Genomic DNA, 27,974 nt, shown 5'->3' with positions numbered 1-27,974 from the left:
TGGGGAAATCTACAGAGACAACTGGACCAAGTTCGTGGAAACTCATGAACTTTAGACCAACAGCTGTGGAGCCCTCATGGGACTATACTACCCTCTGCATGCGGGAGAAACTTGGTCTCTTTGAGGGGCCCCTGGCAGTGGGATCAGGATCTATCCCTGGTGCATGATCTGGCTTTCTGGATCCCATTACCTGTGGTGGGACACCTTGCTCACTCTTGACGCATGGTGGAGGAGCTTGGTCCTGACTCAACTAAACGTACCAGGCTTTCCTGTTCCCCCATGGAAGGACTATCCCTTTTGGAGGAGGGCATGGGTCATTGGGGGGAAATGAGGGAGGAATTGGAGGAGCGTTGAGAGGGTGATCTGTAGTTGGTATGTAAATTGAATTTAAAAATTAAAAAATAAAGCCATTTCGTGTACCCAGGATAAGACCTGGTCCCATTGCCAGCGGGTGGCATGAGGAGAACTTGCGGGGAAGCGGGAGAAGGGGAGGGAGGGAGAACTGGGGTTGGTAAGTAAAATTTAAAAAAAAAGTATATAAAAAATTAAAATGAAAAAAGAAATGTGGCAAAAGACATCAAGGCCAGCAGAGCTCCCCTCAACTTGTAAGTGAGTCAGTGAAGAGAGAGGAGACAATTTGGACATTACACTCACTTCTTGATCCTTCCCAGCATAGCACTGAGCCAAAATACACAATTTGGGACAATAGGTACATTAAAAATCATGGTTTGAATTACATCTCAATTTCATTATCTCCTTTTTTTGAGTCAAGGTTTTACAGTCTGGACCTAGGTAGACTGGAAACCATTGTGTACACCAGGCTGTCCTCAAAATCACAGAGATCCCCCTGCCTCTGCCTCCTGCATGCTGGGATTAAACACATGTGCTACCATCCTCAGTATTCTCTTCCTTATGGCCAAGATGTAAGAGGTATGATGCATACTTGTAGGCAGAGTTTTTTTCCTTTGGGCCTCCAGCTCACAATTTAAAAAATGACATGGAGACATACTATTAATAATGAAAAGCTCAGCCTATAGCTTATGCTTGTCCCACTAGCTCCCATAACTTAACCCATTTATATCAATCTATGTTTTGCCTCATGACTTTTTACCTCTCTTCCATCTTGCAACTCCTGTTTCCTCTCCATGTGCCCTGGTGTCTGTCACATGCCTAGATGCATCTCTCTTCCTCACTTTCTGCCTGGAAGTCCTGTCCAACCTCTTTCCACCTAGCTATTGGCCATTCAGCTCTTTATTAAAGCAATCAGAAGGCGCCTTGGCAAAGACACATCTTCACAGTGTACAAAACAATTATTCCACACTACATACTTATTGATTTTTTGCCAAGCTGGTCTTTGTGGTACTTTGATGTCACAGCTGGTTAGGTGTATTTGTTGTTTCCTTCCCTTGGCTGCTTGCACAGCACCAAGTACTATGAAAATTAGTCCTCAGAGTGCAGACTTTCAGGTCAATTCCAGCTTGGATCCTTCCAGTCCGGTGTCTGAAGCACATGGTATTTCCAGCAAGAGAGACTTACCTCCAACTTCTGTGAGATGGTCAAGGGCAATGTCAATACCCCATATTGTTTTGGGACTTTCAAACTCCCCTTACCAACAACTCAAAAGGGAGTGTTTCATCCCTGGTACTGGGGATTTTGCTAGACAGTCTATGGCTTTTTATAGAAACATTGACATCTCAGCTGAGGGAATTTTCATTTAAAGTACAGACGTATACACACACACACACACACACACACACAGGAACACATACAAGTAATTTTAGATAAATAATCATTTTCTTATTTAGGGTTTCTGTTGCTGTGATGAAGCACCATGACTCAAAATTGAGTTGAGGAAGACAGGGTTTATTTGGCTTACATTCCATATCACTGTTCATCAGTCAGGATAGGAACCTGGAGGCAGGAGCTTATGCAAAGGCCATGAAGGAATACTTCTTACTAGCTTGCTCTGCATGGCTTACTCAGCCTGCTTTTGTATAGAACCCAGAAACACCAGCCCAGAGATTGTACCAACCACAGTTTGCTGGGCCATACCCACCAATCACTAACTAAGAAAATGCCCTACTGGGTTGCCTACAGCAAAATCTTATGGAGGCATTTTCTCAGTTGAGGCTCCCTCCACTCAGATGATGTTAGTTTGTGTAAAGTTGACACAAAACTAGCCAGCACAATCACTATGGCTTTTTTCAAGCATCCTTACTGTTATTTCCACCACTTCCCCTCCATCCCCAATTGTATTGACCACCTTCTCTCCACTCCAATGAAAACCTCCCCTGTTTTCACTATTTCCCCTCACATCATTTGTGTATTGTTATTTTTCACTCTAGGGCTCCTTCCCATGCCCTCCCCTCTGTGCTACCACTTGGCTTTCATAGTTTCTGCACATATGCCAGTTTTCATATTCACATCTGAAGATTTGGAGGTAGGTATCACAGAAGAATGAGAACATGTGTCATTTGACTTTCTGTGTCTGTGTTAATTCACTTAATACAATATTTTCTAGTTCCATCCCTTTGCCTCTAGATTTCATTTTCTTTACAGATAAATAGTATTCCTAAGTGTATATATACTGCATTCTCATTACCCAATCATTAGTTGAAAGCTATTTAGGTTATTTCCTTTTCCTAGTCTTTGTGAATAGAGTGGTAATGAACAAGACTGAGCAAGTATCTGGGTTAGGATGTCAAGAACTTTGGACACATGCCAAAGAACTTCATAGCATGCTTATCAGGTATGAGTTTTCCTGCATATGTATACACACTACATGTATGTCATGCCCACGGAGATCAGAAGCGGTAACAGTTCTTCTGGAACTGGAGATAAAGAATGTTGTGAGCCTCTAAGTAGGTAATGGGAATTTAAGCTTGGTCCTCTGCAAGAGAAAAATGCTGTTAACCACTGAGACATGAGACATGTCTTTCTCTTTTTTTTCATTTTTCTTTATTAAGAAATTGTCTCCTCACTCTACATACCACCCACAGATCCCACCTCCTTCCTTTTCCAACCCCCAGCCCTCTCTTCCAAGCCACCCAACATCCCCACCTCTCCCAAATCAAGGTCTCCCATGTGGAGTCAGTAGAGCCCAGCACACTAAGCCCGAGCAAGTCCAAGCCCCTTCCCACTGCACCAAGGCTGCACAAGGCATCACACCACAGGCACCAGATTCCCAAAAGCCTGCCCAAATTTTTTTTATGAGGCTACAGTTACCCTGATATCGAAAACACACAAAGATGCAACAAAGTAAGAAGATTACAGACCAATCTCCCTCATGAACATTGATGCAAAAATACTCAATGGAATACTGCCCAACCGAATCCAGGAACACATCAAAAAATTTATATCCACCATGACCAAGTAGGCTTCATCCCAGGGACACAAGAATGGTTGAACATATGAAAATCTCTCAATGTAATACACCATATAAACAAACTGAAAGAAAACAACCGCATGATCATCTCATTAGATGCTGAAAAGGCCTTTGACAAAATCCAACACCCCTTCATGATAAAAGTTTTAGAGAGTTCTGAAATATAAGGAACATACCTAAACATAACAAAGGCAATGTACAGCAAGCCAACAGCTTAATGGAGAGAAACTCAAGAGAACTTCAAGTACTATATTGAATAAATATGGAGAGAGTGAACAGCATTGTCTTGTTCCTGCTTTTAGTAGAATCTCTTTGAACTTTTTGATGTTGGCTGTTTCTGTTTCCTTAGGGCTTATTTGTCTATTCAAATTGTTTATCTGGTCTTGATTTAACTTCGGTATGTGGTACCTGTCTAGAAAAATTGTCTGTTTCCAATTTTGAAGAGTACATGTGTTAGAAGTATGACCTGATGATTCTCTGGATTTCCTCGTTGTCTGTTGTTATGTCTCCCTTTTCATTTCTGATTTTGTTAATTTGGATGCTCTCTCTCTTTCTGCCTTTTGGCTAGTTTGGATAAGGGCTTGTCTATCTTATTCATTTTCTCAAAGAACCAACTCTTTGTTTCACTGATTCTTTGATTTGTTCTCTTTGTTTGTATTTCATTGACTCCAACTCTCAATTTGATTATTTCCTGGCATCTCTTCCTCCTGGGTGAGTTTGTTTCTTTTTGTTCTAGAGCTTATAGGTGTGCTATTTAGTCACTAGTGTGAGATTTCTCCAATTTCTTTATGTGGGCATCTAGTGCTATGAATTTTCCTCTTAGCACTGCTTTCATAGTGTCCCATAAGTTTGAGTATGTAGTACATTCATTTTCATTGAATTGTAGGAAGTCTTTAATTTCTTTCTTCATTTCTTCCTTTACCCATTGGCGATTCAGTTGAGGATTATTCAGTTCCCATGAGATTGTAGGCCTTCTGTAATTTTTGTTGTTGTTGAAATCTAAATTTAAACCATGGTGGTCTGATAGACTACAGGAGGTTATTCTAACTTTTTTGTATCTATTGAGATTTGCTTTGTGACCGAGTATGTGATTGATTTTAGAGAAAGTTCCATGGGGTGCTATGGATAAGGTATATTCTTTATTGTTATGGTGGAATATTCTGTGGATATCTATTAGGTCCATTTGAGTCATAACATCTGTTAGATCCCTTATTTCTCTGTTAAGTTTCAATGTGGCAGATCTGTACAGTATTGAGAGTGGGATGTTGAAGTCTCCTACTACTAATGTGTGGAGTTTGATGTGCGATTTAAGCTTTATTAATGTTTCTTTTACATATGTTGGTGCCCTTGTATTTGGGGCATAAACATTCAGAATTGAGACTTCATCTTGGTGGATCTTTCTTGTGATGAGTATGTAATGTCCTTCCCAATCTCTTTTGATTGATTTTAGTTTGAAGTCTATGTTGTTAGAATTTAGGATAGCCACACCAGCTTGCTTCTTAAGTCCATTTGATTGGAAAGTCTTTTCCCAGCCTTTTACTCTGAGGTAATGTCTGTCTTTGCAGTTGAAGTGTGTTTGTTTTATGCAGCAGAAGGATGGATCCTGTTTTCCTACCCATTCTGTTAGCCTGTGTCTTTGTATGGGCAAATTGAGTCCATTGATAGTAAGAGATATTAATGACAAGTTATTGTTAATTCCTGTTATTTTTTTGGTGGTGGTGGCGTTTGTGTGTATGCATTTTCCTTCTTTGAGATTTGCTGCTATCTATTGCCTGTTTTTTTTTATTTTTTTTTTATTTTTATTTTTTTATTTTTTTGTGGGAGCAGCTAACTTCCTTGGGTTGGAGTTTTTCTTCTAGTACTTTCTAGAGGGCTGGATTTGTGAATACGTATTGTTTAATCTGGTTTTATCATCCAATAATTTTTTTTCTGTCTATGATCATTGAAAACTTTACTGGGCATAGTATTCTGGGCTGGCATCTGTGATCCCTTAGTGTTTGCAAAAGGTCTGTCTAGGACCTTCTTGCTTTTAGACTCTCCTTTGAGAAGCTGGGTGTAATTCTGATAGGTCTTCCTTCATATGTTACTTGAACTTTTTCCTTTGCAGCTTGTAGATGTAACCTTCATGTTACATAAGAAACACAGAGCCAATTGTAGAGATAAAAGCCCAAGAGGTCAGAGCAATAGCTAAGAGCTAAAAACCTTAACCTTCACTGCCACTGCTGTCCTCCTTAGTGAGTGCCCTAAGGTAGCTGCTGTATGATTACCAGATAAATTAAGGGTGATTGTGTGAAAACAGGCTTTCTTTTTGTAACCTTAAATTCCAATCCTGAAACAATTTCACTGTTAATTTCTTCTGTCTGAATCTGAATTTCTCTACAATTCATTTTAACAGGTTTAACAGGTTTTTCTAAAGCTTTTATCCTGGCACTCAAATTGACTATCTTTTTAAATAGTAAAATAAGGATAAGGAAAGTAATAATGTGCATAATCCCATCAACATTAATCTTCTCATATAGTTGTTCCATTTGCAGACTGCCTAAAATTTTATCAAACAAAGCCCAATTTTCTACCAATGTACACATAAAACCCATTTTTTTAATGTGTAAAAAAATTTCTCTTTTAAATAGTTTTTTTCCTTTAAAATATCTGATATCTTAATTGACTTACCAAGTCTGCATAGAACAGTAGAAATCCGAGGGAATTCCAAAACAGCTACCTAGTGTCCAAGGTGTTAATCCAAAGACAGAGAGAGAGAGAGAGAGAGAGAGAGAGAGAGAGAGAGAGAGAGCACAAGAAAGCACAGCCCAGCCACAAGTTCTGGCTAAATGCTTAAATCTAGCCATGTGTTCCCGCTTGAGTCTCTTTAGCTCCAACCAGGTGTGCTGACATTTCAGCCAAAAGCAGCTCTATCTGCAGTTGAGTGTAGCTACTGCAATTAGCGGTAGTTCTGGCAGGCCTTAGTTTTTCATAGCACCGGTGTAGCTACAGTCGGTCAGTCAGCCCTGGGGCCTAGGCCGAGCTTGCCCAAGCTGGGGAGTCGGGTAGTTGGCAGGCCGCCAAGATGCTACAACTGGCTATGTGTAGCTCAGGTGTGAGCGGGGACCCAAAAGGCCACAGGCAAGTGGCTTCTCCATGAATTTGTACCACAAACACTGGGCACCAGATGTAGATGAACAGTCTTATTAAATAAGAAACATAGAGTCAAATGCAGAGTTAAAAGCTTAAGAGGTCAGAGCAGTAGCTGAGAGCTGAGACTTAAAACCACCTTCTTACCCTTCCTGCTGCTACTGTCCTTCCCCTCAGAAAGAGACCCACTTCCTGTGTATCTGTCTTTTTATTGACTTTCTGTTCTGCCTTCTCATTGGTTGTAAACCCAACCACATGACCTCCTCATCACTGCCTGTCTATACAGACCTCCAGGTCTTCTATGGTTTTATTGAGATTAAAGACATGTGTCTCCATCCTGGCTGTATCCTTGAACACACAGAGATCTGTCTGTCATGTGATCTGGATTAAGGGTGTCTGCCACCACTGCCCGGCTTCTGCTATGGCTTGCTATTAGCTCTGATCCCCAGGCAATTTTGTTTATTAAATACAAATAAAATCACTTTTCAGTACAAATAAAATATCACCATATTTCTCCTTTTCTATTTTAATATAGAGAAAAAAGGACAAAAGTTATAACTAATGTAAGAAAAACTATATACAATGTTATGACATTATGATTTTTTCCTGTTACATAAATTAATTTTAATTCATTTTACATTTGTTCAATATGTTAAATAAATATTTTATAAGCTTGTATTTTAAGATACTTTATATTTTTCACTAGTGAATTTTATTAGAATATTATGATTTTTTGCTATTACATAAATTAATTTTCAATCATTTTACATTTGTTCACTGTTAAATAAATATTTTATGTGTTTATGTTCTTTTCCTTATATGTTTTCAAGGTTTATTTATATTTTATTCAATTTTTAAATTTTTAAAGATGATAATATAATCACATTCTTTCCTTTTCTATTTCCTTCCCTTCTATATCCTCTCTTCCTGGTTACCTTTCAAATTCATGATCTCTTTTCCTTAATTATCACACACACACACACACACACACACACACACACACACCCATAAATATATAATTACAGCATTCCCAGTCTATTTAGTGTTTTTGTATATGTATATGATTCAGAGCAACGACTTGATATTGGTAACCAATTAAAAGGGTCATCCCTGGGGAAGACTAATTCTTTAGCAGTCTGTACTTCTTTGTTTAGGGGTGAACTCTATGAGATTTCCCCATTTCAAGTGAGCATATTGATTGGTATTGTCTTTATTCAGGTCTTGTTTAGGCAGTCATATTGTTGAAATATCATGCGTGAAGCTTCCCTTTGATTTCTGGTTCCTACAAACTTTCCTCTTCCTCTTAATAGTGTTCCCTGAGCCTTAGGCAAAGGAGTTGAGATATATATATATGTGTGTGTGTGTGTGTGTGTGTGTGTGTGTGTGTGTGTGTGTGTGTATCTTGGGGCTAGACACCCCACAATCACTTGTTCTCTGAATTTGAGTGGTTGTGATTTTGTGCAATGGTCTCTCTATTTTGCAAAGAGAAGCTTTTTTTGGTGAGGGGTGAGAGCTACACTTATTTGTAGTAACTGGAATTCACTTAGGAATTGTACTGATTTAGTCAAGTAGTAGTACTGCATTCTCCTCTAGGACGCATGACCTCACTAGCCCCAGCTAATTTCCTAGCTTTCAAGCACCTGGCATGATTTCCCTGCTGTTGAGTGGTCCTAAGTCCAATTAGAGAGCTGTTGGTGGGGTTTCAGCAGCAGTGGTGGAACGTTTGTGTTGGAGAGTTCCAAGGACGAATTTTTAGACAATAACAGATTCTTGAACTGAGCCATGAGTATGGTTGGAAATTGAAAGTGAACAGGAACGGAAGTACACATTTCTGTTCACAGAAGTCCAGTGGCTTCCACGAGATGAGATGTGGTCTGAAGGATGGTGTGACTACAAGCGACTTCCAGGAAATCAAGCGCAGGGATGCTATGACTACAAGCGAATTCCACGAAAACAAGCGCCTCCTTGTTGCCATCCCAGTGATGGCAACCATCGATTAATTAACGTGCCGAAGAGACCGCCTCTGGGAGACAAGAGATCATCTCTGCTAGCCAGACCCGATGAAGGAGGCTACAGTAGATACTACTGTCACGTGGATTACCAAAAAAGTGATGAGGGCCGCTGTTTTTCTCAGAATCCAAGAAGTGGCCCACCCTACAAAAGAGGCCCTTATGGCTACCGATGGTCAAGAGATGAGTATGCCACAAGCCGACAGCCTCAGTACAGGGTCATGAGAAACGGCTTTAGAAGAAGACGTTTGTATTCTTCCCATTATTCAAGACAACGATCTCCCCATAAATGGGGCGCTCCTTTTTTGAGAGAATCACGTGTGGGCGGGAAGGACTCCCTACACAGCAGATTTGGCTCCAGTCTCAGCAGTAGAAGCAGGATGCGCTCCTTCCATCAGTCTCGACATCGATGTAAAGAGAGAGCCATCCAGTTTTTGAAAACATCAAGAGATACTGTGCCTTCAGGTTCTTCATCCAAGGTGTTAAAAAGCCCCAGCCGGCTGACTGAGAAGGAACAGGCTGATGCTGCAAGCAAGTGGGCTAATGAAAATCCCAAGAAGTCAGAAGAAAATCACTTGGCTGAAATGTCCGAGTTTGAGACGGGATCCAAGGCTCCGTTATGTATCAACCAGACAGAAGAACCCGAGCCCAACACAACAGCTGGCACAGAATTGTGTGAAGACAGCCAGCTTAGCAGTCGCTCAAAAGTGATTGCATCAAAAATCACGGAGATTGAGAAGGTTTACCGACAAGTCTGTGAAACTTTCGGGATGGTGGTGGAAAGGCTGGTTGAAAAGGATCGTTCCTTAGAAAAATCTATACAGTTTGCAATGAAGCAGAGTTTGCATGAAATAGGTGAGCAACATGTTGAAGAACTCAAGCATTTCATTATGGAGTATGATAATTCTACTCCAGATTTAGGAGGCCCTTTTTGAGAAGAATTAGGGCTCAGTTCAAACAAATTTTTAAAGCTTCTAGATTTTTCCCTTTGGACTTTTGAAATCCTTACTATTTTGTGATGAAGAGAAATACTTTATGATAACTGACCCCGTTGCTAGTATCAAATAAACATCTACAATAGTTTTTAAAGTCTCTTAATTAGAATGTTTTCCCTATGTGTAGAATCGTCTAATCCATCTTAATACATCCCATCCCTTCCAAAAATGATGTTCAATTAATTTTTTAATGTTTGAAAAGGCAGTTCTGGAGAGAAGCTCTCTGTACTTAACTCATGATCAATAGTCTTCTATGATGTGCTCGTCTCCGGGGTATAATTTGTAGTTAGAGATCATTCCAGGTTGCATCATAGGCATTGTTAGCATTTTGAGTTGAGTTTCACTTGTTGCCTGCTTTTTTTCTGCTTTGCAACTTTCAGTGGTGTCAAAATATGCTGTCTTAAGGAAGTAGAACTTAGCTGTCTTGCAATATTTGCTTTGAGAATAATTCTTCTTTTGTATAGGAAAGAAGCACTTAAAAAATCTCTAAAGGACACATTGAAACAAAACCTTCCTCTCAAGTCATTGAACTTAGTTTGTCCCTTCTATGAAGTGAGGCTCCTAACTGCTCTCTCTGAACAACATTATAGATAAGACCGATAGGAGGGGGTAACTTGAGACAAAGATGCATTTTAATTTGAAATTTCTCAGAAACTCTTCTGGTAGTGATAACAAATTCGACTATACAACAACCTGGAGTTTTGTTTTAGGCCTGTTCTTTATTAAAGAGGGACCTGACAAGGAGCTCATGATTGGGATAAAATGATAGATTTCTTGGTTAGTTTCCGTGATCTTAGTTCTGTAGACTTAGAGAATCTCCCTCTTCACATGTGTTATCATAGAAACAAGGCAGAATAAGGCATCACACCACAGGGAATGTGCTCTAAAAAGGCAGTTCATGAGCTAGGAAACAAGGAGGACCCTTAGAGGGACACATGGATCACCTTGGGAAGGAGAAACAGAGGATATCTACATGAGTAAACTGGGGGTGAGGGGGGCAGTGGGGGAAGGGTTTGGGGATTGAGAACATGGTTAACCTAGGGAACTTGGAGTGGGAGAGTAATGAAAGAGATGTCTGGATAGAGGGTGTCATTATGGGTCTAGGGAAAAACCTGGTGCTAGGGGAATTTCCAGGAATCCACAAGGATGACCCCAGAATAAACTACTAGCAATAGTGGAGAAGGTGCCTGAACTGGCGTAACCTGGTTATCAGATCGATAAATATCCTGTCATCATAGAGCCTTCATCCAGGAACTGATGGAAGCAGGTAAAGAAATCCACAACCAAGAACCAGGCCGAGCTCCAGGAGCCAGTTGAGAGAGGGAATAAGAATGAGGAAGACGGGGTCAGGATCATGATGGGGAAATCTACAGAGACAACTGGACCAAGTTCGTGGAAACTCATGAACTTTAGACCAACAGCTGTGGAGCCCTCATGGGACTATACTACCCTCTGCATGCGGGAGAAGCTTGGTCTCTTTGAGGGGCCCCTGGCAGTGGGATCAGGATCTATCCCTGGTGCATGATCTGGCTTTCTGGATCCCATTACCTGTGGTGGGACACCTTGCTCACTCTTGACGCATGGTGGAGGAGCTTGGTCCTGACTCAACTAAACGTACCAGGCTTTCCTGTTCCCCCATGGAAGGACTAACCCTTTTGGAGGAGGGCATGGGTCGTTGGGGGGAAAGGAGGGAGGAATTGGAGGAGCTTTGAGAGGGTGATCTGTAGTTGGTATGTAAATTGAATTAAAAAATTAAAAAATAAAGCCATTTCGTGTACGGAGGATAAGACCTGGTCCCATTGCCAGAGGATGGGATGAGGAGAACTTGCGAGGAAGCAGGAGAAGGGGAGGGAGGGAGAACTGGGGTTGGTAAGTAAAATGAAAAAAAAAGTATATAAAAATTAAAATAAAAAGAAATGTGACGGAAGACAGCAAGGCCAGCAGTGGTCCCCTCACATTGTAAGTGAGTCAGTGAACAAACGAAGAGAAAATTAGGGCATTCCACTCACTTCTTGATCCTTCCCAGCATAGCACTGAGCCAAAATATACAATTTGGGACAATAGATACATTAAAAATCATGGTTTTAATTACAACACAATTTCATTATCTCCTTTTTTTGAGTAAAGGTTTTACAGTCTGGACCTAGCTAGATTGGAAACCATTGTGTACACCAGGCTGGCCTCAAACTCACAGAAATCGCCCTGCCTCTGCCTCCTGCATGCTGGGATTAAACACATGTGCTACCATCCTCAGTATTCTGTTGGTTATGGCCAAGATGTAAGAGTTATGATGCATACTTATAGGCCTAGTTTTTTTCCTTTGGGCCCTCAGCTCACAATTTTAGAAATGACATGGGACATACTATTAATTATGAAAAGCTCAGCCTATAGCTTATGCTTGTCCCACTAGCTCCCATAACTTAACCCATTTATATCAATCTATGTTTTGCCTCATGACTTTTTACCTCTTTTCCGTCTTGCAACTCCTGTTTCCTCTCCATGTGCCCTGGTGTCTATCACATGCCTAGATTCATCTCTCTTCCTCACTTTCTGCCCGGAAGTCCTGTCCAACCTCTTTCCACCTAGCTATTGGCCATTCAGCTCTTTATTAAATATATCAGAAGGTGCCTTGACAAAGACACATTTTCACAGTGTACAAAACAATTATTCCACAGTACATACTTAATGATTTTTTGCCAAGCTGGTCTTTGTGTTACTTTGATGTCACAGCTGGTTAGGTGTATTTGTTGTTTCCTTCCCTTGGCTGATTGAACAGCACCCAGTACTGTGAAAACTAGTCCTCAGGGTGCAGACTTTCAGGTCAGTTCCAGCTTGGATCCTTCCAATCCTGTGTCTGAAGCACATGGTATTTTCAGCAAGAGAGACTTACCTCCAACTTTTGTGAGATGGTCAAGGGCAATGTCAATACCCCATATTGTTTTGGGACTCTCAAACTCCCCTTACCAAAAACTCAAAAGGGAGTTTTTCATCCCTGTTACTAGAGATTTTGCTAGACAGTCTATGGCTTTTTGTAGAAACATTGACATCTGAGGTGGGGGAATTGTCATTTAAAGTACAGATGTACACACACACACACACAAAAAAAACACACAAGTAATATTAGATAAATAATCATTGTCTTATTTAGGGTTTCTGTTGCTGTGATGAAGCACCATGACTTAAAAATGAGTTGAGGAGGAAAGGGTTTATTTGGCTTACATTCCATATCACTGTTCATCAGTCAGGACAGGAACCTGGAGGCAGGAGCTGATGCAAAGGCCATGAAGGAATACTTCTTCCTAGCTTGCTCCCCATGGCTTACTCAGCCTGCTTTCGTATAGAACCCAGAACCACCAGACCAGAGTTTGTACTCCCCACAGTTTGCTGCGCCATACCCACCAATCACTAACTAAGAAAATGCCCTACAGGCTTGCCTACAGCCCAATCTTTTGGAGGCATTTTCTCAGTTGAGTCTCCCTCCACTCAGATGATGCTAGTTTGTGTAAAGTTGACACAAAACTAGCCAGCACAATTGCTGTGGCTTTTTTCAAGCAACCTTACTGTTATTTCCACCTCTTCCCCTCCATCCCCATTTGTATTGACTACCTTCTCTCCACTCCAATGAAAATCTCCCCTGTTTTCACTATTTCCCCTCACATAATTTGTATATTGTTATTCTTCATTCTAGGGCTCCTTCCCATGCCCTCCCCTCTGTGCTACCACTTGACTTTCATAGTTTCTGAATTTACTCAGGTTTAATATTCACATCTGAAGATTTGGAGTTAGGAATCACAGAAGAATGGGAACATGTGCCATTTGACTTTCTGTGTCTGGGTTAATTCACTTAATACAATATTTTCTAGTTCCATCCCTTTGCCTCTAGATTTCATTTTCTTTACAGATAAATAGTATTCCTAAGTGTATATGTACTGTATTCTCATTACCTCTTCATTAGTTGAAAGCTATTTAGGTTATTTCTCTTTCCTAGTCTATGTGAATAGAGTGGTAATGAACAAGACTGAGCAAATATCTGGGGTAGGATGTCAAGAACTTTGGACACACGCCAAAGAACTTCATAGCTTGCTTATAAGGTATGAGTTTTCCTGCATATATATATGCACACTACATGTATGTCATGCCCACGGAGATCAGAAGAGGTGTCAGTTCTTCTGGAACTGGAGATAAAGAATGTTGTGAGCCTCTAAGTAGGTTATGGGAATTGAAGCTTGGTCCTCTGCAAGAGAAAAATGCTGTTAACCAGTGAGACATGAAATATTTCTTTCTCTTTTTTCATTTTTCTTTATTAAGAAATTGTCTACTCACTCTACATACCACCCACAGATCCCGCCAACTTCCTTCTCCAACCACCAGCCCTCTCTTCCAAGCCACCCAACATCCCCACCTCACCCAAATCAACGTCTCCCATGTGGAGTCAGTAGAGCCCAGCACACTAAGCCTGAGCAAGTCCAAGCCCCTTCCCACTGCACCAAGGCTGCACAAGGCATCACACCACAGGCACCAGATTCCCAAAAGCCTGCGCAAATTTTTTTATGAGGCTACAGTTACCCTGATATCGAAAACACACAAAGATGCAACAAAGTAAGAAAATTACAGACCAATCTCCCTCATGAACATTGATGCAAAAATACTCAATGGAATACTGCCCAACCGAATTCAGGAACACATCAAAAAATTTATCCACCATGACCAAGTAGGCTTCATCCCAGGGATGCAAGGATGGTTGAACATATGAAAGTCTGTCAATGTAATACACCATATAAACAAACTGAAAGAAAACATCCGCATGATCATCTCATTAAATGCTGAGAAGGCCTTTGACAAAATCCAACACCCCTTTTTGATAAAAGTTTTAGAGAGTTCAGAAATACAAGGAACATACCTAAACATAATAAAGGCAATTTACAGCAAGCCAACAGCTTGATGGAGAGAAACTCAAGAGAACTTCAAGTACTATATTGAATAAATATGGAGAGAGTGAACAGCATTGTCTTGTTACTGCTTTTAGTAGAATCTCTTTGAACTTTTTGATGTTGGCTGTTTTCTTGCTGTAAATTATAAATTTATAGTAAATGTAGTATGTTCAACCATCCTTGCATGTCTTGGATGAAGCCTACTTGATTATGGTGGATACTTTTTTTTTTATGTGTTCTTGGATTTGGTTTGCCAATATTTTATTGAGTATTTTTGCATCAATGTTAATGAGGGAGATTGGTCTGTAATTCTCTTTCTTTGTTGAATGTTTGTTTGGCTTGGGAATCAGAGTAACTGTAGCCTCATAAAAGGAGTTTGGTAATGTCCCTTCTGTTTCTATTGTGTGGAATAATCTGCAGAGTGTTGGTATTAACTCTTCTTTAAAAATCTGGTAGAATTCTGTGTTGAAACCATCTTGTCCTGGGATTTTTTTTGGTTGGGAGACTTTTAATGTCTGTTTCTATTTCCCTAGGGGTTATTGGTCTATTCAAATTGTTTATCTGGTCTTGATTTAACTTTGGTATGTGGTACTTGTCTAGAAAAACTGTCTGTTTCCAATTTTGAAGAGTACAGGTGTTAGAAGTATGACCTGATGATTCTCTGGATTTCCTCGTTGTCTGTTGTTATGTCTCCCTTTTCATTTCTGATTTTGTTAATTTGGATGCTCTCTCTCTTTCTGCCTTTTGGCTAGTTTGGATAAGGGCTTGTCTATCTTATTCATTTTCTCAAAGAACCAACTCTTTGTTTCACTGATTCTTTGATTTGTTCTCTTTGTTTGTATTTCATTGACTCCAACTCTCAATTTGATTATTTCCTGGCATCTCTTCCTCCTGGGTGAGTTTGTTTCTTTTTGTTCTAGAGCTTATAGGTGTGCTATTTAGTCACTAGTGTGAGATTTCTCCAATTTCTTTATGTGGGCATCTAGTGCTATGAATTTTCCTCTTAGCACTGCTTTCATAGTGTCCCATAAGTTTGAGTATGTAGTACATTCATTTTCATTGAATTGTAGGAAGTCTTTAATTTCTTTCTTCATTTCTTCCTTTACCCATTGGCGATTCAGTTGAGGATTATTCAGTTCCCATGAGATTGTAGGCCTTCTGTAATTTTTGTTGTTGTTGAAATCTAACATTAAACCATGGTGGTCTGATAGACTACAGGAGGTTATTCTAACTTTTTTGTATCTATTGAGATTTGCTTTGTGACCGAGTATGTGGTTGATTTTAGAGAAAGTTCCATGGGGTGCTATGGATAAGGTATATTCTTTATTGTTATGGTGGGATATTCTGTGGATATCTATTAGGTCCATTTGAGTCATAACATCTGTTAGATCCCTTATTTCTCTGTTAAGTTTCAATGTGGCAGATCTGTACAGTATTGAGAGTGGGATGTTGAAGTCTCCTACTACTAATGTGTGGAGTTTGATGTGCGATTTAAGCTTTATTAATGTTTCTTTTACATATGTTGGTGCCCTTGTATTTGGGGCATAAACATTCAGAATTGAGACTTCATCTTGGTGGATCTTTCTTGTGATGAGTATGTAATGTCCTTCCCAATCTCTTTTGATTGATTTTAGTTTGAAGTCTATGTTGTTAGAATTTAGGATAGCCACACCAGCTTGCTTCTTAAGTCCATTTGATTGGAAAGTCTTTTCCCAGCCTTTTACTCTGAGGTAGTGTGTTTCTTTGCAGTTGAGGTGTGTTTCTTGTATGCAGCAGAAGGATGGATCCTGTTTTCATATCCATTCTGTTAGCCTGTGTCTTTTTATGGGCAAATATAGTCCTTTGATAGTGAGAGATATTAATGATCAGTGGTTGTTAATTCCTGTTATTTTTTTTTGTTGGTGTTGTTTGTGTGTATGCATTTTCCTTCTTTGAGATTTGCTGCTATTTATTGCCTTTTTTTTGTGGGAGCAGCTAACTTCCTTGGGTTGGAGTTTTCCTTCTAGTACTTTCTAGAGGGCTGGATTTGTGGATAGGTATTGTTTAATCTGGTTTTATCATGGAATACTTTGCTTTTCTGTCTATGTTCATTCAAAACTTTACTGGGCATAGTATTCTGGGCTGGCATCTATGATCCCTTAGTGTTTGCAAAAGGTCTGTCTAGGACCTTCTTGCTTTCAGAATCTCCTTTGAGAAGCTGGGTGTAATTGTGATAGGTCTTCCTGCATATGTTACTTGAACTTTTTCCTTTGCAGCTTGTAGATGTAACCATTGAGTTAAATAAGAAACACAGAGTCAACTGCAGAGTTAAAATCCCAAGAGGTCAGAGCAATAGCTACGAGCTAAAAACCTTAACCTTCACTGCCGCTGCTGTCCTCCTTAGCGAGTGCCCTAAGAGGTCAGAGCAGTAGCTGAGAGCTGAGACTTAAAACCACCTTCTTACCCTTCCTGCTGCTACTGTCCTTCCCCTCAGAAAGACACCTACTTCCTGTGTATCTGTTTTTTTTATTGACTTTCTGTTCTGCCTTCTCATTGGTTGTAAACCCAACCACATGACTTCTTCATCACTGCCTGTCTATACAGACCTCCAGGTCTTCTATGGTTGGTATTGAGATTAAAGACATGTCTCCATGCTGGCTGTGTCCTTGAACACACAGAGATCTGTCTGTCATGTGATGTGGATTAAAGGTGTGCACCCCCACTGCCAGGCTTCTGCTATGGCTTGCTATTAGCTCTGACCCAAAGGCAATTTAATTTATTAACATACAAATAAAATCACATTTTAGTACAAATAAAATATCACCACAGGTATACCTATGGAATATTAAATTCATCGTTTTAGCTGATGAGAGAAGAGTATATCAGCCCAGAGTGAGAGGGAACTCCCCAGCCGAAGAAAATACAGAAAATTTGTATGTGGGAGAAATAATCTGTAGTCATGTTATAATTCTTCCAGTCCTTCTTGGCTTGTGAGTGCTGGTGAGTTTTGATCTCCTGAAGTTTATAATAACCTTTTTAAAATGTCAAAATCTTTAGACATATTAGCAATATGATAACAGTGGTGAATGTTGTCAAAGCAAAATTATGAATCTTTGGAGTCTCAACAAAACAGCAGGATAGCCAGAGAATGGAATTTGAAATGTGTCATTTACATATATCAAATTTTGTTTACTATTTGATCAAAATTAATAAAATATATTTAGGCCAGAATTATTATTATTTTTTGTAGGATTTTTTAATTTTTATTTTGCAATACAATTCAGTTCTACGTATCAGCCACGGATTCCCTTGTTCTCCCCCTCCCACCCCCCTCACCTTCCCCCAGCCCGCCCCCATTCCCATCTCCTCCAGGGCAAAGCCTTCCCTGCAGACTGAGATCAACCTGGTAGACTCAGTCCAGGTAAGTCCAGTCCCATCCTCCCAGGCCGAGCCAAGCGATCCTGCATAGGCCCTAGGTTTCAAACAGCCGACTCATGCAATGAGCACAGGCTCTGGTCCCACTGCCTGGATGCCTTCCAAACAGACCAAGCCAATCAACTGTCTCACCCACTCAGAGGACCTGATCCAGTTGGGGACCCCTCAGCCATTGGTTCATATTTCATGTGTTTCCATTCATTTGGCTATTTGTCCCTGTGCTTTATCCAACCTTGGTCTCAACAATTCTCGCTCATATAAACCCTCCTCATTCTTCCTAATTGGATTCCCAGAGATCCACCTGGGGCCTAGCCATGGATCTCTGCATCCAGATCCCTCAGTAGTTGGATGAGGTTTCTAGCATGACAATTAGGGTGTCTGGCCATCCCATCACCAGAGTAGGTCAGTTTGGGCTGTATCTCAACCATTGCCAGCAGTCTGTTGTGGGGGTATCTTTGTGGATTTCTGTGGGCCTCTCTAGCACTTTGCTTCTTCCTATTCTCATGTGGTTTTCTTTTACCATGGTCTCCTATTCCTTGTTCCCCCTCTCTGTTGTTGATCCAGCTGGGATCTCCTGCTCCCCCAAGCTCTCTTTCTCTCGACCCTCGCCCTTCACTACCCCCACTCATGTCCAGGCTGTTCATGTAGATCTCATTCCATATCTCTGTCATTGGGTGATCCCTTTGTCTTTCTTGGGGTCCTGTTTTCCAGGTAGCCCCCTTGTGATGTGAGTAGCAGTCTAGTCATCCTTGTAGAATTATTATTTCTAATCATATTTTTATAAGTTTTGATATCAGTGATGAACAGTTCATCAGAAGGATCTGGAATTGTATCACTTTATTCCTAAAGTCAAATCCCAATATTTAAGAATCTAGAGGTAAGTAACAGCCTGTATTCAGACTAAGAGCTTTAGAGCACCTTTGTCCTGCAGCGGCCTGCTCATATGGTGTGACCAGGCAATCCAGGATCCATAAGGCAAGTCAGTGTCCTGTGGAAATATGTAAGCATATCTTCTTCCTGATATTATGAAAAAATCCGGACCTTTCCAATTACTAGGGAGAAAGTCCTAGAGACTTAGCTGTACCTTTGTGGAGAAATGACTGAGGAAAGAACTCATATAGTCTTCAGAATGTATTGATTACAAACAGAGCATGAGAAGTAATACACAGATAGCTTGAACATAAAATCAGGTTATAATTCAAAAGTCTAGAGTTATTTTAAACAGTAAAATATTTTCTCTGTAGAAAATAGTAAAAATGATAACATTTCCCAATAAGCCCATTTAAGCCAATTAATAGCTGAATTATACGTATAAATATTGATTAGATTCTGGGATACAGAAGAAACCTATCTTCATCTGTTCAGAGAGCTATGTTTTATTTAAGTTGTGTAAGTGAGATTCCTATTCATCTTCCCCTTCACTACTTGATTTATGGCAGACATTTTTCTATAGGCTAATCCATAATCTAAAAAGATTTTAGCCTCCCCTCCTGAAAGTATGGCCAGCATTTTCTTTCATCAGCATGATACAGTACAAATTCTCATCCTAATAGTGAAATGTTTCACTAAACCTTGCCCAGTCATTGGGCAAAACCAAAACTTATTATAAGCCACAGTCATCCTAGGGTTCCCCCTGCTAGGCAGCCTCCCTGGATCTGTGGGTTGCAGATGATTTAAGATATGGGGAGATGAATATTTAAGATCTCCGTTTTGGAATAAGGATATTTTGCTTTTTAAAGTATGATGAGATCCTTCCATCATATCTTGACCTGGCAGGTAATAAGGAATGCCTGTAGTGGGAGATATGAAAAGTTGAACACCAGTTCTTAAGAGCTTTTGAAGTATATGTAAGGCCGTTGTCCATTTATGAGCACTAGGCATTCCTAAAATTGAAAAGCAGTGATACAAATGTTGTATTACAGCCGGGCGGTGGTGGCGCATGCCTTTAATCCCAGCACTCGGGAGGCAGAGCCAGGCGGATCTCTGTGAGTTCGAGGCCAGCCTGGACTACCAAGTGAGTTCCAGGAAAGGCGCAAAGCTACACAGAGAAACCCTGTCTCGAAAAACCAAAAAAAAAAAAAAAAAAAAAACAAATGTTGTATTACTTCTCATTTCATAGCCATTAAATCATAAGGACATCAGCCTCCTGGGTAAGCTCCCATAGGGAGAGAATTTGTAGTTCTTGGACAGACATATGAAAAAGTGCCAGTATATCCTGTAGAGTTATCTTCCAATCTATGTGCTCATGAATTTCATAGTTAAATATAATATAATATCACCTGTGCAATAAATGTATTGTAATATATGTACATAAATATATATACATATATATGTATACACACATGTATATATATATTATTGGGTTGGGTGACTTTGAGGAAACTATAATTGACAGTTCTGATTGTGAATCTGTACACATAATGAGGAACTCTGCCTAATAAAATGAATTCTGGATAAACAGAATTTGTATCTCCTGCACTGTATGTCAGCTTTGGCCTCCATTGTGGCAGGGAGAGATGGCAAGTGAAAAATAAAATGCTAACAATCTTTAGGGTGAGGAGGTATGGTAAAGGAGCAATCTTGTAAGTCTATAACAATTACTATTTTGATTTCTAGGGATGGCCGTGGGAGATGGCAAGTCAGGCGGTGAGATTACCCTTGGGTTCAATAAATTTTATTTAATTTCTTAAGGTCTTTTTTTTTTTTTTTGGTTTTTCAAGACAGGGTTTCTCTGTGTAGCTTTGCGCCTTTCCTAGAACTCACTTTGGAGACCAGGCTGGCCTTGAACTCACAGAGTGCCGCCTGCCTCTGCCTCCCGAGTGCTGGGATTAAAAATGTGAGCCACCACTGCCTGGCTTCTTAAGGTCTTATAACAGTCTATAAGCCTGATTTTTTAAAAAATAACTAATATTTGGGTGATTTAAGGGCATTGTTATTTAAATGAGGGCAGCTGTAACCATGCAGTTTAGAAGGTTTCCAGATTAAGTTAGCACTTAGATTCCAGTGAGTTGTAGCAAAAAGAAAAAAAAAAAGCTGTTTGTAGGACAGGATGGGGAAATCCAGTAGGATGAAAAGGGTCCCATGAGCAGGCAAAAGAGTCAGAGACACTCTCCCTCACACTCACACTGTTAGGAGTACAACAAAAACCCCAAGCTAAACACCTACAGCATGTATGCAGAGAACCTAGCACAGACCCATGCAGGCTCTGTGATTGCTGCTTCCATCTCTGTAAACTCCTGTGAGTCCTGCTCATTTGATCCAGTGGGCCTTGCTCTCCTGGTGTTCTTGACCCCATTGGTTCCTACAGTCCTTCCTCCCCTCTTCTGTGGGGTTTGCTGAGCTCCCCCTAATGTTTGTCATTGGACCTCTTTATCTGTTCCTATCAGCTGCTGGAAAATGCCTCTCTGATGATGACTGGGCAAGGCATCGATCTATGAGTATAACAGAATATCACTAGGAATCATTCCATTGACTTTATTTTAGACCAATAGTGTTTGGTTCTATGCTAGGTCTCTGAACCATCCAGCTTAGAGATCCTGGCCATCTAGGAAGTGTCTGGCATGGCCTCCCTCCTGTGTCTTGGGCCTCCAGTTAGACACTCCCACTGGATCTCTTTTCATTCTTCTGCATGCAGATATCCAGTATGACCAGCACCACTTGTTGAAGATGTTTTCTTTTTCCAGTGTATATTTCTGGCTTATTTATTGAAAAGCAGGTGTCCACAGGTATATGGATTTATGTTTGGGTTTTCAATTCAATTCCATAGACTAACATGTCTGATTTTATGCTTATACCATGTGGTTTTTATTCCTATGGCTCTGTAGTACAGCTTAAAATCAGGGATGGTGATAGCCCTGGAAGTTCTTTTATGCTATCAGGATTTTTAGCTAGTCTGGCTTTTCTGTTCTCATACAAAATTGATTATTGTCCTTTCAAGGTCTGTAAATTATGGTGTTGGAATTTTTTTTTATGAGACAGGGTTTCTCTGTGTAGTTTTGGTGCCTGTTCTGCATCTTAATCTGTAGACGAGGCTCACCTCGAACTCACAGAGATATGCCTGGCTCTGCCTTCCAAATGTTGGGATTAAAGGCATGTGCCACCACCACCCGGCTTGGTGTTGGAATTTTGATGGGGATTGCATTGAACCTGTAGATTGCTTTTGGTGGGATGGCCATTTTTACTGCCTTAATTCTACCAATTCATGACCATGGGAGATCTTCCCATCCTCTGATACCTTGCTCAATTTCTTTCTTTAAAGGCTTGATATTTTTATCGTACTAGTCTTTCACTTGCTTGGTTAGTATCACTCCAATATGTTTTACATTGTTTGTGGCTATTGTGAAGCTTGTTGTTTCCTTGATTTCTTTCTCAATCAGTTTGTCAGCTGTAAATAGGAGGGCTACTAATTATTTTTCATTAATTTTGTATTATACACATTGCTGAAGGTGATTATCAGCTGTGGGAGTTCCCTGGTAGAATTTTTGGGTTGCTTGAGTATACTATCATATCATCTAGAAATAATACTTTGACTTCTGCATTTCCTATTTGTATCCCCTTCATCTCCTTTAGCTGTTTTATTGCTATAACAAGAACTTCAAGTACTATATTGAATAGATATAGAGTGGACGACCTTGTGTGTTCCTGGTTTTATTGGGGTTACTTTGAGTTTCTCTGTATTGGACTTGATGTTGGCTAGACACATAGCACTAAATGTCCATATAAAAAATTGGAGAAATCTCACACTAGTGACTTAACAGCACACCTATAAGCTCTAGAAGAAAAAGAAGCAAAGTCACCCAGGAGGAATAGATGCCAGGAAATAATCAAATTGAGAGCTGAAATCAATAAAATAGAGACAAAGAGAACAAATGAAACAAAGAGTTGGTTCTTTGAGAAAATCAACAAGATACACAAGCCCTTATCCAAACTAACCAAAAGGTAGAGAGAGAGCATCCAAATTATCAAAATGAGAAATGAAAAGGGAAACATAACAACAGACGAGGAAATCTAGAGAATCATCAGGTCATACTTCAAACACCTGTACTCCACAAAAATGGAAAATCTAAAAGAAATGGACAATTTTCTAGATAGGTACCACATACCAAAGTTAAATCAAGACCAGATAAACTATTTAAATAGACCAATAACCCCTAAGGAAATAGAAAGTCATTAAAAGTCTCCCAACCAAAGAAAGCCCAGGACAAGATGGTTTCAATGCAGAATTCTGCCAAATTTTCAAAGAAGAGTTAATACCAATACTCTGCAAAGAATTCCATACAATAGAAACAGAAGGATCATTACCAAGCTCCTTTTAGGAGGCTACAGTTACTCTGATTCCCAAGCCAAACATAGATGTAACAAAGAAAGAGAATTACAGACCAATCTCCCTCATGAACATTGATGCAAAAATACTCAATAAAATATTGGCAAACCGAATCTAAGAACACAGAAAAAAATTATCCACCATGATCAAGTAGGCTTCATCCCAGGAATGCAAGCATGGTCCAACATACTGATGTCTGTCAAAGTAATACACCATATAAACAAACTGAAAGAAAAAATATCACATAATCATCTCATTAGATGCTGAAAAGACCTTTGACAAAATCCAACACCACTTCATGATAAAGTTCTTGGAGCGATCAGGAATACAAGGGACATACCTAAGCATAATAAAGGCTGCCAACAGCCAATATCAAAAAACTCAAAGTGATTTCACTAAAAGCAAGAACAAGACAAGGATGTCCACTCTCCACATATTTATTCAATATAGTAATTGAAGTTCTAGCTCGAGCAATAATCAATCAATTCTCCCCAGTGCTCTCAGAGAACCAGTATATATACCCACACAGTAATTCTTTGGCAAAGCAATGCAAAACTTGAGGTTTTCAGGGTCACAGAGAGAGGAGATAAGGATCCACACATAAAGCAATAATTGTCAGCTTCCAATTACAACCCAAAATGGGAGTGGCTAAAGGGGAGTTCTCTGGTAGTGTCAACTAAAGGCTAAGATCAATTAGGGAATTTGTGTGCTCAAACTATAATCTAGAAATGGATAGGTAGAATGTTAGTGGTCAACAAGTCACAAGAAATTAAACTGTCTTTGGTGCCACTTTTCCAGCTCGTCCCAGCTGCAGCTGCTTTCTGATAGGAAGAGGGACATATGCTAGGTGGCTAAGCAACCTATGTCAGAGCATGTAGTATTTGGTTAGTAAAAGCACTTTCACTCAGAGTAATTGCTGAGGAGAAATTCTAGGAATAGCACCTGGTTGAGGAGGAATTCAAACTTATTTTGCACAAAAAAAAAGATTGGCACCTATCTCCTCTCTTGCCTTGCAGGCAATCTTCTTGGGTGAGTGGGAAGTAACTGCCTTAACTCAGTAACTAACAAATGGCTAAAACATCATCCCAGGAATGTGAGCAGTAAATCTCTTAAATTAGGGTCTTGTGTAAGTAACCCGGGGTGAAGGTAAGGTGTTTAGGATTTAATTGTTAGTCATTCTTTTCTCTATCTGTGAGTGAGAGGAGCTAATGTTTATTTCTCTGCATTTGTCTTTGGAAAAAGGAACCTTTGCTGAAATACTTTTGTCCAGAAAATGGCCCTGGCCAGATATATATTAATGAAAATAAACACAGCTGGAGACAGTTATCCAATTACCCCAAATATATAGGGAATATTGTGTCCAAGATTGAGATGCAATCATGAGATTACATGTACACATAACATGGAGATGCACGGTAAATGGGGAGAATCACAGCTGTTATTGCCCAAGAAGTGTATAACAAGTGACAGCCAATTCATTCAAAAGGCAGGAATTCCATAATGCATTGAGTGATGGTTTCCTGTAACAGAACCCTTAGTTCTGATAGGTTGACCTTCTCAACTCTACTTGTCAATGCTGTATGCTCTCACAGACTTTTGCTTCCAGCGGCTCTCAATAACAAATGGCTCATGTCTCAGTGGTTAATAGCATTTTTACTCTTGCAGAGGACCAACCTTCAATTCCCATAACCTACATAGAGGCTCACAACATTATTTAACTCCAGTTCCAGAAGAACTGACACCTCTTCTGATCTCCATGGGCATGACATACATGTAGTGTGAACACACATGCAGGCAAACACGTACCTTATAAGCAAACTATGCAGTTCTTTGGCATGTGTCCAAAGTTCTTGACATCCTACCTCAGATACTTGCTCAGTCTTGTTCATTACCACTCTATTCACATAGACTAGGAAAAGGAAATAACCTAAATAGCTTTCAACTAATGAAGAGGTAATGAGAATGCAATACATATACACTGTGGAATACTGTTCATCTGTAAAGAAAATGAAATCTAGAGGCAAAGGGATGGAACTAGAAAATATTGTATTAAGTGAATTAACACAGACACAGAAAGTCAAATGGCACATGTTCTCATTCTTCTGTGATTCCTACCTCCAAATCTTCAGATGTGAATATGAAACCTGGAGTAAATGCAGAAACTATGAAAGTCAAGTGGTAGCACAGAGGGGAGGGCATGGGAAGGAGCCCTAGAATGAAGAATAACAATATACAAATGATGTGAGGGGAAATAGTGAAAACAGGGGAGGTTTTCATTGGAGTGGAGAGAAGGTGGTCAATACAAATGGGGATGGAGGGGAAGAGGTCGAAATAACAGTAAGGATGCTTGAAAAAAGCCACAGCGATTGTGCTGGCTAGTTTTGTGTCAACTTTACACAAACTAGCATCATCTGAGTGGAGGGAGCCTCAACTGAGAAAATGCCTCCAAAAGATTGGGCTGTAGGCAAGCCTGTAGGGCATTTTCTTAGTTAGTGATTGGTGGGTATAGCCCAGCAAACTGTGGGGGGTACAATCTCTGGTCTGGTGGTTCTGGGTTCTATATGAAAGCAGGCTGAGTAAGCCATGGGGAGCAAGCAAGTAAGCAGTATCCCTTCATTGCCTTTGCATCAGCTCTTGCCTCCAGATTCCTGTCCTGACTTCCTTCGATGATGCACAGCGATATGGAAGTGTAAGCCAAATAAACTCTTTCCTCCTCAACTTGTTTTTGGGTCATGGTGCTTCATCACAGCAACAGAAACCCTAAATAAGACAATGATTATTTATCTAAAATCACATGTATGTGTTGATGAGTGTGTGTGTGTGTGTGTGTGTGTGTGTGTGTGTGTGTGTGTGTGTGTGAATACATCCGTACTTCAAATGAAAATTCCCCCACCTCAGATGTCAATGTTTCTACAAAAAGCCATAGACTGTCTAGCAAAATCCCCAGTACCAGGGATGAAACACTCCCTTTTGAATTGTTGGTAAGGGGAGTTTGAGAGTCCCAAAACAATATGTGGTATTGACATTGCCCTTGACCATCTCACAGAAGTTGGAGGTAAGTCTCTCTTGCTGAAAATACCATGTGCTTCAGACACCGGACTGGAAGGATCCACCTGGATCTGACCCGAAAGTCTGCACCCTGAGGACTAGTTTTTATAGAACTGGGTGCTGTGCAAGCAGCCAAGGGAAGGAAACAACAAATACACCTAACCAGCTGTGACAACAAAGTACCACAATGAAGAGCTTGGCAAAATATTGCTAAGTATATATTGAGGAATAATTGTTTTGTACACTGTGAAGATGTGTCTTTGCCAAGGCGCCTTCTGATATCTTTAATAAAGAGCTGAATGGCCAATAGCCAGGGAGAAAGAGGTTAGACAGGACTTCGGGGCAAAAAGTGAGGAAGAAAGATGCATCTAGGCGTGTGACAGACACCAGGGCACATGGAGAGGAAACAGGAGGTGCAAGAAGGAAGAGAGGTAAAAAGCCATGAGGCAGTCCTCTGTCAGATGTGGGATTGGTGAAGATCTTTTCCCATTCTGTAGGCTGTCGCTTTGCTTTGTTGACTGTATCCTTTGCCCTACAAAAGCTTCTCAGTTTCAAGAGGTCCCATTGATTGATTGTTTCTCTCAGTGTCTGTGCTACTGGTGTTCTATTTAGAAAGTGGTCTCCTATGCCAATGTGTTCAAGACTACTTCCTACTTTCTCTTCTAGCAGGTTCAGAGTAGCTGGATTTATGTTGAGGTCCTTGATCCACTTCAACTTAAGTTTTGTGCACGGTGATAGATATGGATCTATTTGCAGCCTTCTACATGTTGATATCCAGTTTTGCCAGCACCATTTGTTGAAGATGCTTTCTTTTTTCCATTGTGCACTTTTGGCTTCTTTGTCAAAAATTATTTGTTCATAGGTGTGCGGATTAATATCAGGGTCTTCAATTCGATTCCATTGGTCCACATGTCGGTTTTTATGCCAGTACCAAGCTGTTTTTATTACTGTAGCTCTATAGTACAGCTTGAAGTCAGGGATCGTGATGCCTCCAGAGGTTGTTTTATTGTACAGGATTCTTTTGGCTATCCTGGGTTTTTTGTTTTTCCATATGAAGTTGAGTATTATTCTTTCCAGGTCTGTGAAGAATTGTGTTGGTATTTTGATGGGGATTGCATTGAATCTGTAGATTGCTTTTGGTAAGATTGCCATTTTTACTATGTTAGTTCTGCCTATCCATGAGCATGGGAGATCTTTCCATTTTCTGACATCTTCTTCAATTTCTTTTTTCAGGGACTTAATGTTCTTGTCATATAGGTCCTTCACTTGCTTGGTTAGTATTACCCCAAGGTATTTTATGTCATTTGTGGCTATAGTAAAGGGTGACGTATCTCTGATTTCCTTCTCCGCTTTTTTGTCCATTGTATATAGGAGGGCTACTCAAGAAATTAGACATCAAAATGCCCAACAGTCCAATTAAGAAATGGGCTATAGAACTAAACAGAGAATTCTCAACAGAGGAAACTCAAATGGCTGAAAGACATTTAAGGAATTGCTCAACATCCCTAATCATCAGGGAAATGCAAATCAAAACAACTCTGAGATACCACCTTACGCCTGTCAGAATGGCTAAGATCAAAAACACTGAAGACACCTTATGCTGGAGAGGATGTGGAGCTAGGGGAACTCTCCTCCACTGCTGGTGGGAATGCAAGCTTGTACAACCACTTTGGAAATCAATATGGCGATTTCTTAGAAAATTGGGAATCCATCTCCCCCAAGATCCAGCTATACCACTCT

General features: G+C 40.1%; 2 protein-coding genes across 2 annotated transcripts in view; one reads left to right on the top strand and one right to left on the bottom strand.

The window, feature by feature from the left end:
• LOC131898937 (uncharacterized) overlaps positions 1 to 27,974 on the bottom strand; it is a 139,259-nt gene that overhangs the window by 52,409 nt on the left and 58,876 nt on the right. The window lies entirely within an intron of this gene.
• LOC131899618 (periphilin-1-like) lies at positions 8,382 to 9,458 on the top strand. The gene has a single exon (XM_059251119.1). It carries the CDS (start codon positions 8,382 to 8,384, stop codon positions 9,456 to 9,458), a length of 1,077 nt encoding a protein of 358 aa, XP_059107102.1.

This window comes from Peromyscus eremicus, chromosome X (assembly GCF_949786415.1).
Source record: "Peromyscus eremicus chromosome X, PerEre_H2_v1, whole genome shotgun sequence".
Classification (NCBI taxonomy): domain Eukaryota; kingdom Metazoa; phylum Chordata; class Mammalia; order Rodentia; family Cricetidae; genus Peromyscus; species Peromyscus eremicus.
Note: the sequence above shows the minus strand (reverse complement) of the source record. Positions and strands in the feature narration are given on the sequence as shown.

What these genes read in the sequence shown, in the direction of transcription:
- LOC131899618 (XM_059251119.1), top strand. Translation starts at nt 8,382, where the DNA reads ATGTGGTCTGAAGGATGGTGTGACTACAAGCGACTTCCAGGAAATCAA.